Below are 16,706 nucleotides of genomic sequence, written 5' to 3'. Positions count from 1 at the left end.
GGGCCTTTGGAATTTAAACATTACATTTGGGAAGTGGCATCTCATTCATACACACGTAGTACTCGTAAATGTTAATGTGTTAACTCTAGGCCACCATTCAACCTGTATTCATATTGTGCCAGGGGGCTACTCCTGTAACGTTGTTTCAGTTCAAACCAAAATAGATGGGAGTGCCCTTAAAGATAGCATACAGGCTACATTATGTATGCCTGTGAATGCACTTTACATTTCCTCCAATTGTCGTATCCCTGTGTAGTAAGGTAATTCCTACAAAGTAGTCTACTGGAGTTATACTGTTTAGTAATAGAAGCCTAGAATTTAGAATGTTTGGCTACAACTTAGCCTTAGCTACATAAGTGGCCACTATATTAAGCAACATATTCCTCGTGTAACCAAAACCGGCCACTCCTCTTCATAGGCAAGTAGGCTTTTTTGAAATGCATTTACAAAAGTAGCCTACTATGAAACGGCATGATAATAATACGATGTTGCTACAAATGTACACATCATCAGAGCAACCTGACCTGATAGTTACCTGATGTTGCTATTTTCCTACAAACGAGCCTGCCTATCTCCCTAGTCTCAAGCGGAAATGTTTGCGTTTGAGCTCGATTCGGAGCAAGGGAGGGAGAGATGGTTGCGGGAAAGGTCGAGCGACGTGGAAAACAGCTCTGCGCACAAGAAACACGCAGTATGCAGTTCTCTTCTCACATTCAAGGCAGAACAAGGGCATATAGTCAGAGGGACACACCCAGCGGAAATATGGTGCTGGCAAATGCGACAAACAGCAATACCCAAAAATGGTTCCAAATGATCCTGCAGGCACGGTGCGGAAACTGGCCAGGAAAGTGGAAGAAGACTGTCGAGAACGAAATTACCTGAAATGTACATGACATGAGCGACAGATTCTCATGAAATGTGTTCTCTCAAGCCAGCAAAGTCGGTGCATTTGAGAAAAAACAATTAGTAGCGCGCAAAGCTTTACGTTTTCCATGCTTTTTAAAGCAATGTCGGAGCGCCATACAGAACTGACCTCAATGATAGGTAATGTTAATGATTTTTGTTCGTTTTAATCATCAATAAATTACATTTCACTGTATTGCATTTTGCTGGCAAGATGGCGCCGGCGTAGCCAAGTCAGGTGACCTTGTTTTTCTCCATCACCAATGCATGATTGTTGGTTCATAAGAGATGCGGAAGTCAATGTAGCCTATTGTAGCCTACCTACACAATTGCGTACTGGTTATGTGGTGAGACCATTGTTTCAACCGTGCACATGTAATGGCGGCAATGGGGGTCTCTGATGCGACCACTTTATAATGTGTGAGTGGTTTCGGTGTCAAATTTTGGTGGCAACAATCCTGCACTCCACACATTCTTGGATATAAAAAAACAGGAGTTTGGCCATGCATAAACCACTATGGCTAGGCTTACATGTCACCAGATGTTGCCGCAGTTGCATGCTGCTCGTTCTTCATTAGCCTGTGTTGGGAAACTGCGCTTTGAGTTTTCCAAGGGTGTAGTGCATAAAGGCGTACTTATATAATTATGTTGTGGCCAAGGCCCAATGCCAAAATGATGTTGGCAGCAGACTCGCCGACACAATGATAAAATGAGGAAGACGTCAAAAACGTCGATTGAAAGATTGTAAGCACCGCACCTGCGTGCGTAATTAGCCCATCATTGAAGGTGTCCATAGCCTACTTCAAAATGAAGGCAACATTTTGACAATATCTAAATTATTTGCTAAGGAGAATCTTCACTGTTAAGCCAAATGTCATTATTTAGTTGTGTGCTAAGTAAATCCTGATGGACAGAGTTGATGTGTACATACTTTGGATGTCAACTTAAATACTGAACATACAACCAAACATTGTGTAGAAAACCCCACCCAATTTTATAATCGCCTTTTATTGGTGGGTGATCTTTTGTAAATCCTGTCCCCCTTTTTGTTGGCGATTGTAATTGGTCAATGGTGACGACAATCCCAACTCACATTCCCGCCTACCGAGGAGATCAAGTTTGAATGAACAACAGCAGTCTGTTCAAGGAGTAGTAGTTGCAATTTCAGTAAAAAATACTTTTACGTCTGTATACTTGGTTTAGAAAATCGGTGGACTGGTTTTCTCAAGATGGATATGAAGAAAAGAATTCATCTAGAATTGCGGAATCGCACGCCATCTGATGTAAGCTAACGTTGAGATCGTATTGTTTGCAATTGTTTTAATGATAGTGTGATATGCAAAGGGTTACAAAGTTTTTTCGCGAGTTAGCAATGTTGCCATTACCGGAGCAGTTCGTGTTACATTGTTGCTGATATTTATCACCGTAATTGCCGCTCTAGACTTCGTAGCCAACTTAAAACGATTAGAAGGAAGCATGTCTGAAAGTGCAGTTGGTGAGAATGCACCAATACCTCATTTTCATATCTGTATTTAAAAGGCAAGCGTGAGCCATATTGCCTGATGGTAACTTTGTAGTCCTGAACGCGCCCTTTTCCTTCCCATCAACAAGGCGCATTCATAGCCTCTTTTCAGCTAATTCATTGTCAGTTCTCATACAATTAACGTTACTATTTTAGCGCATGCATAGGCTACAAAATGTCCTTGATTTTTGTACCCTGGCGATTGCTCGCTCACAACTTATTACGCAGCACAGGCTATACCTATTAGAAATGGTTTGGTAACCGATCTCAATGGTCTGTCTACGGAGTGTTTATCCAAAGATAGGCTAATTCCTAGACTGCCAAATAGACGTGTGTATCGTTCGTTGGGTCGGCTATATTTACCGTGCATGGTAGGCTAGGCCTACTTTTTGTATTTGTTATAATAGTCTAGGTATTAGTAACGTTAAGTGCATAGCCTACACAACTAATTTAAAACCGCAATGAAAATGTTTTGTCCGTCCTAGGATTTTAGGTCAGGTTATCACGTGTGAAGAAACATTATCTCGGCTCATATTCTAAACAAGGTGCACATTCGGAGAATATCAGACTATTGCCGAATAAAAATCAAAAAAAGCATGTTACAATATTTTACATTATGGCTCGTTTGGTTGCATAGACTATACGCATGCTTGGATTCCCAGTTGAAAAACGATGAGTTTGACCCTGGTTTCAGTATCAAACAATAAGAATAATTTTCTGTCAAGCTAAGCACATAAAAACCGACAGGCAATTTCGGGCTGCGGTGCTCCAGTTTCAAGATCTAGGACAAGCCGCCATTTTACCGAGAAACAAAGGCAACGGTTTCTATCGAAGATACCGTGTACATTGCTGTGCGTTCATTTAACACGAACGATAACAACTTTTTCCTGCATACCTTTAAACATATTGCAGTAGGCTACAATCCAAATCGTCAACTCTTTATGAGTAAGCCATAATGTAACGATTGGTTTTCTTGCGCCTGCTGCCAACCCAGCCAACTTCTAATCGGCAGCCCCTCCTACTCGCTTGATGACCCATTGCACGACTCGTAGCAGGTTGTTTTCGCTTTTAGAGCAATGAAAATCGACAAATACACCCACACGTCGATCATTGTGCGTGGTTTACCCCTTATTTAGTCGAATTTGTTACGTGCGTAATACGTGCATAATTTGCGGATTTGGCTCTCACCAGCAGCACAGATGGTCTAATCCAGGGTATAATATAATGCCAATGGTGTCCACTCAGCATAATGTTCATTTCAACCGTGAACAGAAGTTGTTTTCATGCCAAATGTAATATACCAGAGGTGTCTGTGTTTTGCCTATGAGCTGGTTGGGTTAATTTGTGGGACTACGACAATGGAATATAAGAAGCAGCACCACCAATTAGAAAATCTGAATATTGGTCATTGTCCTCTACGGACGCTAATGAGAATCCCGGTCCTGTGCAAAACATTAGTCTGCATTCTGACCCCAAAACGTGGGAATTACAGAGGAGTGTACAAGCTGGGTACTGTCATAATCATCAGATATGTTTAATGTGAGTTCAATCTAAATGTGTATGTATTACTACATGTACGTTCCTGTGAGAAATCACCTCTATGTATTTACAAAAGTGATCCGTGGAACAACAAGTTACCTGAAACTACCACCCAGATTCTGAAGAATATGTTTAATAAATGATCAATTCATTAAATCCCAAGCAACACACCATCTGTTATGTAACATTTTCTGCACCAGACCAGTGTCAGAGGAGGCTGGTGGGAGGAGCTATAACAGGACGGGCTCATTGGAATGGAATAAATGGAACCGAGTCAAACATGTGGATTCCATGTGTTTGATAGCGTTCCGTTCCGGCCATTCCAATGAGCCCGTCCTCCTATAGCTCCTACCACCAGCCTCCTCTGTTGTCAGAAATGGACTTAATGCAGACACCATTGCTTTGGGACTGCCTTCCCTCAAATGGACTGACAGGCATACCATAGTTATAGATTTGGAGTAAAGAATCACTTTACATTTGCTATTCCTCTTGTTTTCCAGGTGAAAGAGCTGGTGCTTGATAACTGTCGCTCAAACGAAGGCAAAATTGAGGGCCTCACAGATGAATTTAAAGAGTTGGAATTTCTAAGCACAATCAACGTTGGGCTGACGTCGGTCTCCAACTTGCCGAAGCTGAACAAGCTGAAAAAAGTAGTAACAAAGTATTATTGTTGCCATGCTATTACCACTTTGTGCAGTAAAGTGAAAATCTGTTTTATGGATGTCCTGTTATGATTACTCTGCTCATACAGTTGTTGCATTATTTTCTCCTCAGCTTGAACTCAGCGACAACAGGATCTCAGGTGGGCTGGAAGTACTGGCGGAGAAATGCCCGAACCTCACACACCTAAACCTCAGTGGCAACAAAATTAAAGACCTTAGCACGATAGAACCTCTGGTATGCAGCGGGTGTCATGACAACGTAGTAGCTCTGTGTGTGTATGTGTATATATATCCATAACTTGTATGTAAAGCTTTGAGGTAAACAATTAGCAACTAAACCTCCATAGTGTATATTTTAATCTAGTTGGAGTAGTCAGTATTAAAGAAAACAAACAAAGCCTAAATATTCATATTTCATCATCAAGACTTCTCGTCTTTCACAGAAAAAATTAGAGACCCTGAAAAGCTTAGACTTGTTCAACTGCGAGGTGACCAACCTCAACGACTACAGAGACAACGTGTTCAAGCTCCTCCCCCAGTTGACGTACCTCGACGGCTATGACAAAGACGACAAGGAGGCGCCAGATTCGGACGCAGAGGCCTATGTGGAGGGACTGGATGATGACGATGACAGTGATGGTACGATTTAAGATCCATACTATTGTATACTATATACAAATGTTGGTAAATAATAATCTGATTGGGCTGTGATTTAAAAGATGGATATGAACCCATAGAGCTCTGACATGACCTCTGTGTTTTTCTAATGGTAATTATGTTCATGATGTTGTTCAACGTTTCCTTTTGTAACAACTGTATTATACCAAGTGGCTGCAGTGAATGAGTTGCATTATAACTATTGTAACTTTGTAGTGGCCCTTATGCATTTTTTGATCACCTTAATAGGCTAATTCTATTTTCAACTGCAGAGGTAGACGAGGAGGAGGATGAGGATGAGGATGAAGACGCCTTACCAAGAAAAGAAGAGGAGGATGATGATGATGAAGGTGAAGAAGAGGAAGAGGAGGACCTAAGTGGAGAGGTGAGTCTTTGAGGATGGGGCTGCAATGATACTTATATCTTGATTGACGCCTGCATGATAAGTTCAATGATTTACAATAAATGAATAAAGGGCCACACAAAATGATCTTATACCTACCTTAAAGTGATGCAGACTGGGCTGATGTTTGCTAAACCAGCAAATACCTGGTGCCCTTCACCCCCAAGGTGCATCTCAACCACTGCACTGTGACATCATTATTTGAATATGACCCAGGGCACATGACAAGGGAGATTCTGATCTGCATTTGTCTCCTCTTAGGAGGACGAGGAGGAGTTGGACGGCAAGGAGAGTGATGAGGATAATGAAGGTGAGTGTGGTGGAATCTCACTGCTGTCACCAAATGTGCATGGTCACAGTATCGTGTGTAGCTTTAATGTTGGGACTGATTTTTAAAATAACACGTCTACTTAAACCAAACTCAATGCTTTCCTGTTGAACGTGACCATTGACTTTTGTTTTCCTAGAAGAGGAGCGAGGTCTGAAGAGGAAAAGGGATTTAGACGAGGAAGCAGAGGAGGAGGAAGACGACTGAAGATGTGCTCACCACCAAGCTATGTTCTGATCAGACTGTTTTAACCTTGTATTCCCTGTCTCCCCCCACCCCTCTGTATTTGTCAGTTGTCATATATTGCAGTAGGCATGGTAGTGTCATGGGCCAGCTGGGGAAAGGGTTGGTGTAAGGAAACAAGTTGACATTTGATTATTCTTTCTTTTTTTTTTGTACTTTTTGATTCCTTGTATTCTACTCATATCTGTCCCCTGCAAACCACTGGAAGGGCAGAAGAGAACATTTTGTAAAAGTCCAATATTATTAGCTCTAACCTTTGTAAAGGTTTTGTTTCCTCAGTGATATTGATAGCTTCTGTGTATACAGATTTCTGATGATGATTTATGTATTTAAAGAGACAAGCTACCAAAAACCTTTTAGAAATGCATGTCTGAAATAGATTTTAAAGTCGACTACTGGATTTCAAGTATGACAGTTTCCTATACCCTTTTCTTATTCAGTGTCTTTTTCTTTGTGTACATGAAGCGTTTTGTGGTGTCATCCGTATATCATTATATGTGCTGTGTTCATCATGGGTTGGGTGTTTAAACATTCATAGAATGGCCTGTATACAGGGCATCTTTTTAAGCATCGTAAAGAATGTCTGCCCTTGTCAGAATGTTTCCCCTAGCTTTGATAGTTCGGAAATTACGTGTTATTTGTAAATACTGACCAAATCTATTTTTTTTTCTATTACTCTTTGATAATGGCAGACATTTACACTTAATTAATTGTAACGATGAACTGTAGTAAGATATTGAATATCTGTGCAGCCGTACCTAAAATAGGCTAATTGAATCTGGTACACGATTTCCATTTTCACCAAATTATATTCACAGAAATACTCACTGAATCCAAATTTGTTATTGCTGTCCAACTCTTCAAGTACATATTCGTTCCCCACCTATATAATACACCGCTGGGCAATGTGCAAAGAAAACACCTTTTGCATTTTCTTTTCTTAAACTATAAGGCAGTTCATGGTCAGATAGGCCTACCTCAGTCATGTTCCCCTTACATGTTTAACCAACTGTCATCAAAGCTAATACCTTACCATGAGACAAACTTTTGATTTTCTCCCTTTCACTTCAATAAATATTTTTTTTTTATACAAGTTGTGGTTTGTGATCTTTTTGAATTGCTTACATCGTCATTTAATAGTTGACAGCATTTTTGATAATCTCAGATGCTTGTGCTACATTGTACCTGCTTCCTAATGTACTGTAGCCTACTACTGACATCATGTGGAGAATCCAGGTAGTTCATGCTAAAAGGGAATTATCTGGTTTATCCACTCTGCATTAACTTAACAAATTGATATTAGTTGTTGGGACTTGTAGATCAATGAGGTGAAACAGGATATATTGTAGGCTAACTGACACAGTACAATGTTCTGTCTTTCTGAGAGAATTGTCATTCTGCAGTTTCATCAGCACATAGTACAATTAGGCATTTAGATGGTCGTCGACCAGTATTTACTACACCTATATGCCATCATCATCATCATCTCCACCAAATGGTTAGTTATCCTCCCATTCAAAACAATACTGCAGCGCTTTTCACTCACCTTGCATACTGCTGCAGCTTCACAGTGCAACACACTGTGAATCCCCTCCTTTAGGCCACTTGAGACCTCTGTCATTCTCTACGGGCTGACCTGACCTTATCCACCATGTTCACCTTCACTGTTGCCAGACTAGATGCCCACAGGGTGCTGTGCCTATAGTCTGGTGCTAGCCACCCACACCTGTAAGAGCTTAAGGCAACTTCTCCAATGTCCATATGGCACGACAACGAATGCCAGAGGAGTTGGCTAAAGCAAAATGTAACACCTGGCAAGCACGCTACTGTACCTACATTTGTTTTCTTGGTGTCTTCATTGGATAAGGACACACTATTACAGTATAACATTTGAGGGGGGTCTTTACAAGGTATATGTTAGGGTTAAAGATGTAAATAATTACCTTGTGTAAGTAATATTGCTGTTTCATTCATTTAGTCAGTCAACCCCTGCAGAGTATGTTACCGATTATGACAATATTATGACAATGGTACAAATAATGATTCCTCTGTAGAGGTATAGTATAGGTAACCAGAACTACAGGAAATCTCAGTCTTAACTTGAGTGGAATGGATCATGTGGAATACCACAGATTAACAATGTTGGTAACTTTCTTAAATAGAATATTCATAGCTGAAAGGTATAAAGACAAATATTGTATTAATATTTCGGTTTGATGTACTGTTTTACGTACATAACCTAATTTCATGTTAACTAATATTCCAATTTACCAGATTTAGTAATGTATCGATTCAATCAAGAAAATACTGAATCTTTTTTAGTATACGGTCTCAGCCAAATTGCCACCATCTGTGTGAAAACATAATTCAATCACAAGTGTGTCAGCTATCATTTTCATGACCACGATTTCTCCCAAAGACATGAGATGAATGTTCTGCATAAAGAGTTAGCAAAAACATCAAATATAACAAATAAATAGTAACAATAATACATTTTCCAACAAAACTTCTCCTAAAGATAATGACTGAGGCGACAGACAAACTGCCCGTTAAGACTACATTTGGGTTGCTGTATGCCAGTCTGAGCCAGAGCTGCAGCTTTTTACAGACAACACATTCTTAGGAGAGATGAAGAAAAAAAACTGTCTTGAAATACACCTCATTCATGTCCCTGTAAAACTCATCATCCTCATTCATGTCCCTGTAAAACTCATCCTCATTCATGTCCCTGTAAAACTCATCATCTTCATTCATGTCCCTGTAAAACTCATCATCTTCATTCATGTCCCTGTAAAACTCATCCTCATTCATGTCCCTGTAAAACTCATCATCTTCATTCATGTCCCTGTAAAACTCATCATCCTCATTCATGTCCCTGTAAAACTCATCCTCATTCATGTCCCTGTAAAACTCATCTTCATTCATGTCCCTGTAAAACTCATCATCTTCATTCATGTCCCTGTAAAACTCATCCTCATTCATGTCCCTGTAAAACTCATCATCCTCATTCATGTCCCTGTAAAACTCATCATCTTCATTCATGTCCCTGTAAAACTCATCATCCACAGTAGTTGGAACTAGTAGAAGACTCTTCCATTGGGAGGTTGAGATGTTGCAGCTTTGCTGTGAGTTGGTTTGCAGTGGGTAGACCATGGGGGAGGATTGGGGGAGAAGGGGGAAGTCAATCTCTTTCCCCAGGGTAGTCTCTGGTGATGGCAGGGTGGAGGTTGGAGGATTTGGGGGTGGCATTTCTGGGCGATGACAAAGGCTTTGCCACGTGGACTCAGAGGGGCATGGCAGGTGGGGTGTGAGGACCCCTGGGATACACTGATGGTGCTCTGCAGTAGGGGGGAGGGGTGTATTGCGACTGATGATGTAATAACTAATCATAATGAAGCCAAACCGGATATCAGGATACATCAATGGAACAGAATAAAAAAAAAATCTTATAACAATAAATTACATTACCAGTTGGTTATTATGTTATCAACTGAGGGATTTAACAGTGATGTCAATATGATTACATTATCGATAACAAAAACTGTTACACAAACGTTATAATCAGTATTTACATTATCCGGTGGCTATTACATTATCAATTGCAACAAGAAGTACAAATGATACACGATGAAAGGGAGGGAGGACGTTGGACGTGGCGTGGTGGTGGTGGTGCCATAAGCTAGAGATCAGAGGTCAGACATTGTTTCCAACGGGGCTGACGTTCCTCAGGTTGTTGAGTTCCAGCTCCAGCTGGCGTATTTTAACGTCCTTGGTGTTCAGCTCCTCCTTCAGCTTTCTCAGCTCCTCCTGCTGCCTGAAGAACATCCTCAGTAGCTACAGAACAGAACAGAGGGATCAGGGTCATATAGCGTCCTGTAGAACATCCCCAGGAACTACAGAACAGAGGGATCAGGGTCATATAGCGTCCTGTAGAACATCCTCAGGAACTACAGAACAGAGGGATCAGGGTCATATAGCGTCCTGTAGAACATCCCCAGGAACTACAGAACAGAGGGATCAGGGTCATATAGCGTCCTGTAGAACATCCCCAGGAACTACAGAATAGAGGGATCAGGGTCATATAGCGTCCTGTAGAACATCCCCAGGAACTACAGAACAGAGGGATCAGGGTCATATAGCGTCCTGTAGAACATCCCCAGGAACTACAGAACAGAGGGATCAGGGTCATATAGCGTCCTGTAGAACATCCCCAGGAACTACAGAATAGAGGGATCAGGGTCATATAGCGTCCTGGAGAACATCCCCAGGAACTACAGAACAGAGGGATCAGGGTCATATAGCGTCCTGTAGAACATCCCCAGGAACTACAGAACAGAGGGATCAGGGTCATATAGCGTCCTGTAGAACATCCCCAGGAACTACAGAACAGAGGGATCAGGGTCATATAGCGTCCTGTAGAACATCCCCAGGAACTACAGAACAGAGGGATCAGGGTCATATAGCGTCCTGTAGAACATCCCCAGGAACTACAGAACAGAGGGATCAGGGTCATATAGCGTCCTGTAGAACATCCCCAGGAACTACAGAACAGAGGGATCAGGGTCATATAGCGTCCTGTAGAACATCCCCAGGAACTACAGAACAGAGGGATCAGGGTCATATAGCGTCCTGTAGAACATCCCCAGGAACTACAGAATAGAGGGATCAGGGTCATATAGCGTCCTGGAGAACATCCCCAGGAACTACAGAACAGAGGGATCAGGGTCATATAGCGTCCTGTAGAACATCCCCAGGAACTACAGAACAGAGGGATCAGGGTCATATAGCGTCCTGTAGAACATCCCCAGGAACTACAGAACAGAGGGATCAGGGTCATATAGCGTCCTGTAGAACATCCCCAGGAACTACAGAACAGAGGGATCAGGGTCATATAGCGTCCTGTAGAACATCCCCAGGAACTACAGAATAGAGGGATCAGGGTCATATAGCGTCCTGTAGAACATCCCCAGGAACTACAGAACAGAGGGATCAGGGTCATATAGCGTCCTGGAGAACATCCCCAGGAACTACAGAATAGAGGGATCAGGGTCATATAGCGTCCTGTAGAACATCCCCAGGAACTACAGAATAGAGGGATCAGGGTCATATAGCGTCCTGGAGAACATCCCCAGGAAGTACAGAATAGAGGGATCAGGGTCATATAGCGTCCTGTAGAACATCCCCAGGAACTACAGAACAGAGGGATCAGGGTCATATAGCGTCCTGTAGAACATCCTCAGGAACTACAGAACAGAGGGATCAGGGTCATATAGCGTCCTGTAGAACATCCCCAGGAACTACAGAATAGAGGGATCAGGACCACAAAGATAACAGGCTATAGACCATAGTTTGTAAATGTGCTTAGGAAGTAATTTGAGCATTTGCACCCCATTCCAAGTAGTGTTTAATACACTCACCACCCACCAACCAACCTTCTTCCTTCTCTCCCTTTTCTTTTCATTCATCCATTCACCCACCCATATCTCCATCCAAAGTTATCTGATGAACACACCTCGTTCTCTGTCCTGGGTGGCACATTTTCCAGCAGGTCAATGCCGTTGACCACCACACCTTTCTTTTCCTTCACCGGTGCCTTGAACACCAGCTGGTTGGGCTTCTGGTAGCCCTTCTTCAGGGACATTAACACTGGGTCTGCACGCACGCAACGCACACACACGCACACACACACACACAAACTTCATTAAAATGTGCTACGTACAACTACACACATACACTATATATTGATGTAAACATTTCCTCTCCCACTACTAGGACTATATCAGAAGGTGTACTGAACATTCAAACTAAAGACATGTGGCGTGCACTGTACCTCGGTTGATACCACTCAACCAGTCATTGGCTGAGAGGGCAGGCTCGGTCCCTGCCGTCATTGGATAGATGTCCTCCTGGTACGTCTCTGACTGCAACACCAGGAGAGACAGAGTGAGAGCATGTTCCAATACTTTAAGATCACTGTTTCTTCCCAAGGGTGCACATGTTTGTTCCAACCCTGCACTGATTCAACATTCAATCTGATTCAACTGCCCTGGATTAGATTAATGAGGTATGTTAGTGCAGGGCTGTAACAAATATGTGCACACACCCTAAGGTCTTTCCGGGAATGGATTGAGAAACACTGCTATATGAAGTGAGAGGGAGAAGGGCATCCCCACTGACACTGACCCTTCTTGGTACTATCATGGAGATGGGCTCGATCAGCCCCTTCAGCGTCACCAGCTTGTAGAAGCGAAACACCTCGCAGGCCGTTACGTCCAGCCCATGTTTAGGCATCACACCTGAGGAGGGAATGGAGGTACCTTAGACATCACCATAGTCCTGTTACTGTATAACATTACCTTAGACATCACCATAGTCCTGTTACTGTATAACATTACCTTAGACATCACCATAGTCCTGTTACTGTATAACATTACCTTAGACATCACCATAGTCCTGTTACTGTATAACATTACCTTAAACATCACCATAGTCCTGTTACTGTATAACATTACCTTAGACATCACCATAGTCCTGTTACTGTATAACATTACCTTAGACATCACCATAGTCCTGTTACTGTATAACATTACCTTAGACATAACCATAGTGATGTTACTGTATAACATTACCTTAGACATCACCATAGTGATGTTACTGTATAACATTACCTAAGATATCACCATAGTCCTGTTACTGTATAACATTACCTTAGATATCACCATAGTGATGTTACTGTATAACATTACCTTAGACATCACCATAGTCCTGTTACTGTATAACATTACCTTAGACATCACCATAGTCCTGTTACTGTATAACATTATCTTAAACATCACCATAGTCCTGTTACTGTATAACATTACCTTAGACATCACCATAGTCCTGTTACTGTATAACATTACCTTAGACATCACCATAGTGATGTTACTGTATAACATTACCTTAGACATCACCATAGTGATGTTACTGTATAACATTACCTTAGATATCACCATAGTCCTGTTACTGTATAACATTACCTTAGATATCACCATAGTCCTGTTGCTGTATAACATCACCTTAGACATCACCATAGTCCTGTTGCTGTATAACATCACCTTTGACCTGTTACTGTATAACATTACCTTAGACATCACCATAGTCCTGTTACTGTATAACATTACCTTAGATATCACCATAGTCCTGTTACTGTATAACATTACCTTAGATATCACCATAGTCCTGTTACTGTATAACATTACCTTAGACATCACCATAGTCCTGTTACTGTATAACATTACCTTAGACATCACCATAGTCCTGTTACTGTATAACATTACCTTAGACATCACCATAGTCCTGTTACTGTATAACATTACCTTAGACATCACCATAGTCCTGTTACTGTATAACATTACCTTAGACATCACCATAGTCCTGTTACTGTATAACATTACCTTAGACATCACCATAGTGATGTTACTGTATAACATTACCTTAGACATCACCATAGTCCTGTTACTGTATAACATTACCTTAGACATCACCATAGTGATGTTACTGTATAACATTACCTTAGACATCACCATAGTCCTGTTACTGTATAACATTACCTTAGATATCACCATAGTCTTGTTACTGTATAATATTACCTTAGACCTGTTACTGTATAACATTACCTTAGACATCACCATAGTCCTGTTACTGTATAACATTACCTTAGACATCACCATAGTCCTGTTACTGTATAACATTACCTTAGATATCACCATAGTCCTGTTACTGTATAACATTACCTTAGACCTGTTACTGTATAACATTACCTTAGACATCACCATAGTCCTGTTACTGTATAACATTACCTTAGACATCACCATAGTCCTGTTACTGTATAACATTACCTTAGACATCACCATAGTCCTGTTACTGTATAACATTACCTTAGATATCACCATAGTGATGTTATTGTATAACATTACCTTAGATATTACCATAGTGATATTACTGTATAACTTGACTTTTTAAAATCATTGATGACATTTCCATAGATTTTTCACTCAGAAAAAGACCAACAACATTACTGAATGAAAGCTAAGATGTGGCTGAGCAAACAAACCCAAACCCTTGGTCTCTGTCTGTAAGGGTCAGGCCCCGGTGAGTCTGTCACTTACCAAGGCCTTTCTGTGGGGCAGGGGAGCGGAACTCCATGAGATACTGCAGGTAGGGCTTCTCTGTGGTGATCTCATAGTAACGGATGTTGCCATCGCCCTGTGAATGGAATGGATGTGTTTGTTTACTATCTGACCCAGATGTCTTCCAATACATGTACATATATGTTTTACCTTCACTGTTACTGACAGGGCTTGTTGATGAAACAGAAAGGGAATACCATCATTGAATCAGGGAATATAAAATACTATTTAAGAATATTTTTGGTTAATGAGTTAACGTTTTGCATACACAATGGTCTCACATCTACTTAAACTAATCAAATGACGTCTCACATCTACCTAAACCAATCAAAGGACTAATTTGTCTTTAAAAAAAGAATCCACACTATTCATTGTGTTGTGTAAGGGGTAGTGCTCACCTTTCCTGCCAGGTACAGCATGTGTGTGTCTGCATCATAGAAAGGAAACAGCAGCCCTGAGAGACCGTCTATCTCCTCTTCTACCATGGGCATAGACAGGTCCTCCTGTGGGACCACAAAAAACACACACACACACACACACACACACACACACACACACACACACACACACACACACACACACACACACACACACACACACACACACACACACACACAGGGATCAGACATTGTTCCTGAACACATACTAATAAGGACACACATAATCCTTAATTGAGGATATACACACAAGTGCAGTCGCACACACACACACACACACACACACACACACACACACACACACACACACACACACACACACACACACACACACACACACACACACACACACACACACACACACAAACCCAAGGGGACACATACAGCCCCACATCTCAGCAAGGGTCCCCGGCTGCCTCACCTGATCCCACAGTGCAATCTGTCTGGTGTTCCACCGGGACACACCTGTTGTCAGCAGCCGCTTCATGTTGCCCAGAAACACCACTCTGTTCACCCTGTGGTTCTTACAGCTGGCGTGCTGGTGGGGAACAATCACACAAAGACTCTACTGTAACGGGGCATTATATTCCCTCTAAATGTGGGGAACAATCACACAGAGACTCTACTGTAATGGGGCATTATATTCACTCTAAATGTGGGGAACAATCACACAGAGACTCTACTGTAATGGGGCATTATATTCACTCTAAATGTGGGGAACAATCACACAGAGACTCTACTGTAATGGGGCATTATATTCACTCTAAAGGTGGGGAACAATCACACAGAAACTCTACTGTAACGGGGCATTATATTCACTCTAAATGTGGGAACAATCACACAGAGACTACTGTAATGGGGCATTATATTCACTCTAAATGTGGGGAACAATCACACAGAAACTCTACTGTAATGGGGCATTATATTCACTCTAAATGTGGGGAACAATCACACAGAGACTCTACTGTAATGGGGCATTATATTCACTCTAAATGTGGGGAACAATCACACAGAGACTCTACTGTAATGGGGCATTATATTCACTCTAAATGTGGGGAACAATCACACAGAGACTCTACTGTAATGGGGCATTATATTCACTCTAAATGTGGGGAACAATCACACAGAGACTCTACTGTAATGGGGCATTATATTCACTCTAAATGTGGGGAACAATCACACAGAGACTCTACTGTAATTGGGCATTATATTCACTCTAAATGTGGGAACAATCACACAGAGACTACTGTAACGGGGCATTATATTCACTCTAAATGTGGAGAACAATCACACAGAGACTCTACTGTAATGGGGCATTATATTCACTCTAAATGTGGGAACAATCACACAGAGACTACTGTAACGGGGCATTATATTCACTCTAAATGTGGAGAACAATCACACAGAGACTCTACTGTAATGGGGCATTATATTCACTCTAAATGTGGGGAACAATCACACAGAGACTCTACTGTAATGGGGCATTATATTCACTCTAAATGTGGGGAACAATCACACAGAGACTCTAATGTAATGGGGCATTATATTCACTCTAAATGTGGGGAACAATCACACAGAGACTCTACTGTAATGGGGCATTATATTCACTCTAAATGTGGGGAACAATCACACAGAGACTCTACTGTAATGGGGCATTATATTCACTCTAAATGTGGGGAACAATCACACAGAGACTCTACTGTAATGGGGCATTATATTCAGTCTAAATGTGGGGAACAATCACACAGAGACTCTACTGTAATGGGGCATTATATTCACTCTAAATGTGGGGAACAATCACACAGAGACTCTACTGTAATGGGGCATTATATTCACTCTAA

The 16,706-nt window shown here is 41.5% G+C and overlaps 3 protein-coding genes across 10 annotated transcripts in view; 1 reads left to right on the top strand and 2 right to left on the bottom strand.

Moving 5' to 3' along the window:
- Positions 1-697: 697 nt before the first annotated feature.
- LOC106587733 (acidic leucine-rich nuclear phosphoprotein 32 family member A) lies at positions 698-7,344 on the top strand. 4 transcript variants are annotated; one of them, XM_045708780.1, is made up of 8 exons: positions 698-1,044; positions 2,107-2,186; positions 4,465-4,614; positions 4,739-4,861; positions 5,070-5,265; positions 5,556-5,668; positions 5,948-5,996; positions 6,157-7,344. In XM_045708780.1, exons 1-8 carry the CDS (start codon positions 993-995, stop codon positions 6,219-6,221), a joined length of 828 nt encoding a protein of 275 aa, XP_045564736.1. In that variant the 5' UTR covers positions 698-992; the 3' UTR covers positions 6,222-7,344. The 4 variants fall into 4 exon arrangements, with proteins under 4 accessions (XP_045564736.1, XP_045564735.1, XP_045564738.1 ...); XM_045708779.1 differs by having other exon boundaries at positions 699-1,044; positions 6,154-7,344; XM_045708781.1 differs by lacking the exon at positions 698-1,044 and having other exon boundaries at positions 1,957-2,186; positions 6,154-7,344.
- Positions 7,345-8,215: 871 nt separating this feature from the next.
- Positions 8,216-9,677, bottom strand: LOC106562703 (uncharacterized). Of its 2 annotated transcripts, none has more exons than XM_045708784.1 (2): positions 9,042-9,677; positions 8,216-8,954 (listed from the first exon to the last, which is right to left on the bottom strand). In XM_045708784.1, the coding sequence occupies exons 1-2, from the start codon at positions 9,675-9,677 to the stop codon at positions 8,877-8,879; spliced, it is 714 nt and encodes a 237-aa protein (XP_045564740.1). In that variant the 3' UTR covers positions 8,216-8,876. The 2 variants fall into 2 exon arrangements, with proteins under 2 accessions (XP_045564740.1, XP_045564739.1); XM_045708783.1 differs by having other exon boundaries at positions 8,216-9,260; positions 9,291-9,677.
- Positions 8,216-16,706, bottom strand: part of LOC106593363 (coronin-2B) — a 115,441-nt gene continuing 106,950 nt past the window's right edge. For all 4 annotated transcript variants that reach the window (XM_045708777.1, XM_045708775.1, XM_045708778.1 and 1 more), the window contains 7 exons: positions 15,287-15,403; positions 14,827-14,931; positions 14,408-14,504; positions 12,441-12,553; positions 12,088-12,178; positions 11,770-11,909; positions 8,216-10,091 (listed from right to left, as the gene is read on the bottom strand). In XM_045708777.1, coding sequence (XP_045564733.1) covers positions 9,951-10,091; positions 11,770-11,909; positions 12,088-12,178; positions 12,441-12,553; positions 14,408-14,504; positions 14,827-14,931; positions 15,287-15,403 — 804 coding nt within the window. In that variant the 3' untranslated portion in view covers positions 8,216-9,950. The remainder of the gene's footprint in view (positions 10,092-11,769; positions 11,910-12,087; positions 12,179-12,440; positions 12,554-14,407; positions 14,505-14,826; positions 14,932-15,286; positions 15,404-16,706) is intronic.

Source organism: Salmo salar, chromosome ssa26 (assembly GCF_905237065.1).
Source record: "Salmo salar chromosome ssa26, Ssal_v3.1, whole genome shotgun sequence".
Classification (NCBI taxonomy): Eukaryota; Metazoa; Chordata; class Actinopteri; order Salmoniformes; family Salmonidae; genus Salmo; species Salmo salar.
This window is presented reverse-complemented; position numbering and strand designations above follow the sequence as displayed.

Bases quoted from the DNA above. Each gene is read 5' to 3' on its own strand.
- LOC106587733 (XM_045708779.1), top strand. From the start codon at position 993: ATGCTTTTTAAAGCAATGTCGGAGCGCCATACAGAACTGACCTCAATG. The intron at 5,669-5,947 runs GTGAGTCTTTGA...GTCTCCTCTTAG, and splicing joins AGGAGGACCTAAGTGGAGAG to GAGGACGAGGAGGAGTTGGA. The intron at 5,997-6,153 runs GTGAGTGTGGTG...TTGTTTTCCTAG, and splicing joins GAGTGATGAGGATAATGAAG to AAGAGGAGCGAGGTCTGAAG.
- LOC106562703 (XM_045708783.1), bottom strand. From the start codon at position 9,677: ATGTATCCTGATATCCGGTTTGGCTTCATTATGATTAGTTATTACATC. The intron at 9,261-9,290 runs GATGATGAGTTT...GACATGAATGAG, and splicing joins TTTACAGGGACATGAATGAA to GATGATGAGTTTTACAGGGA.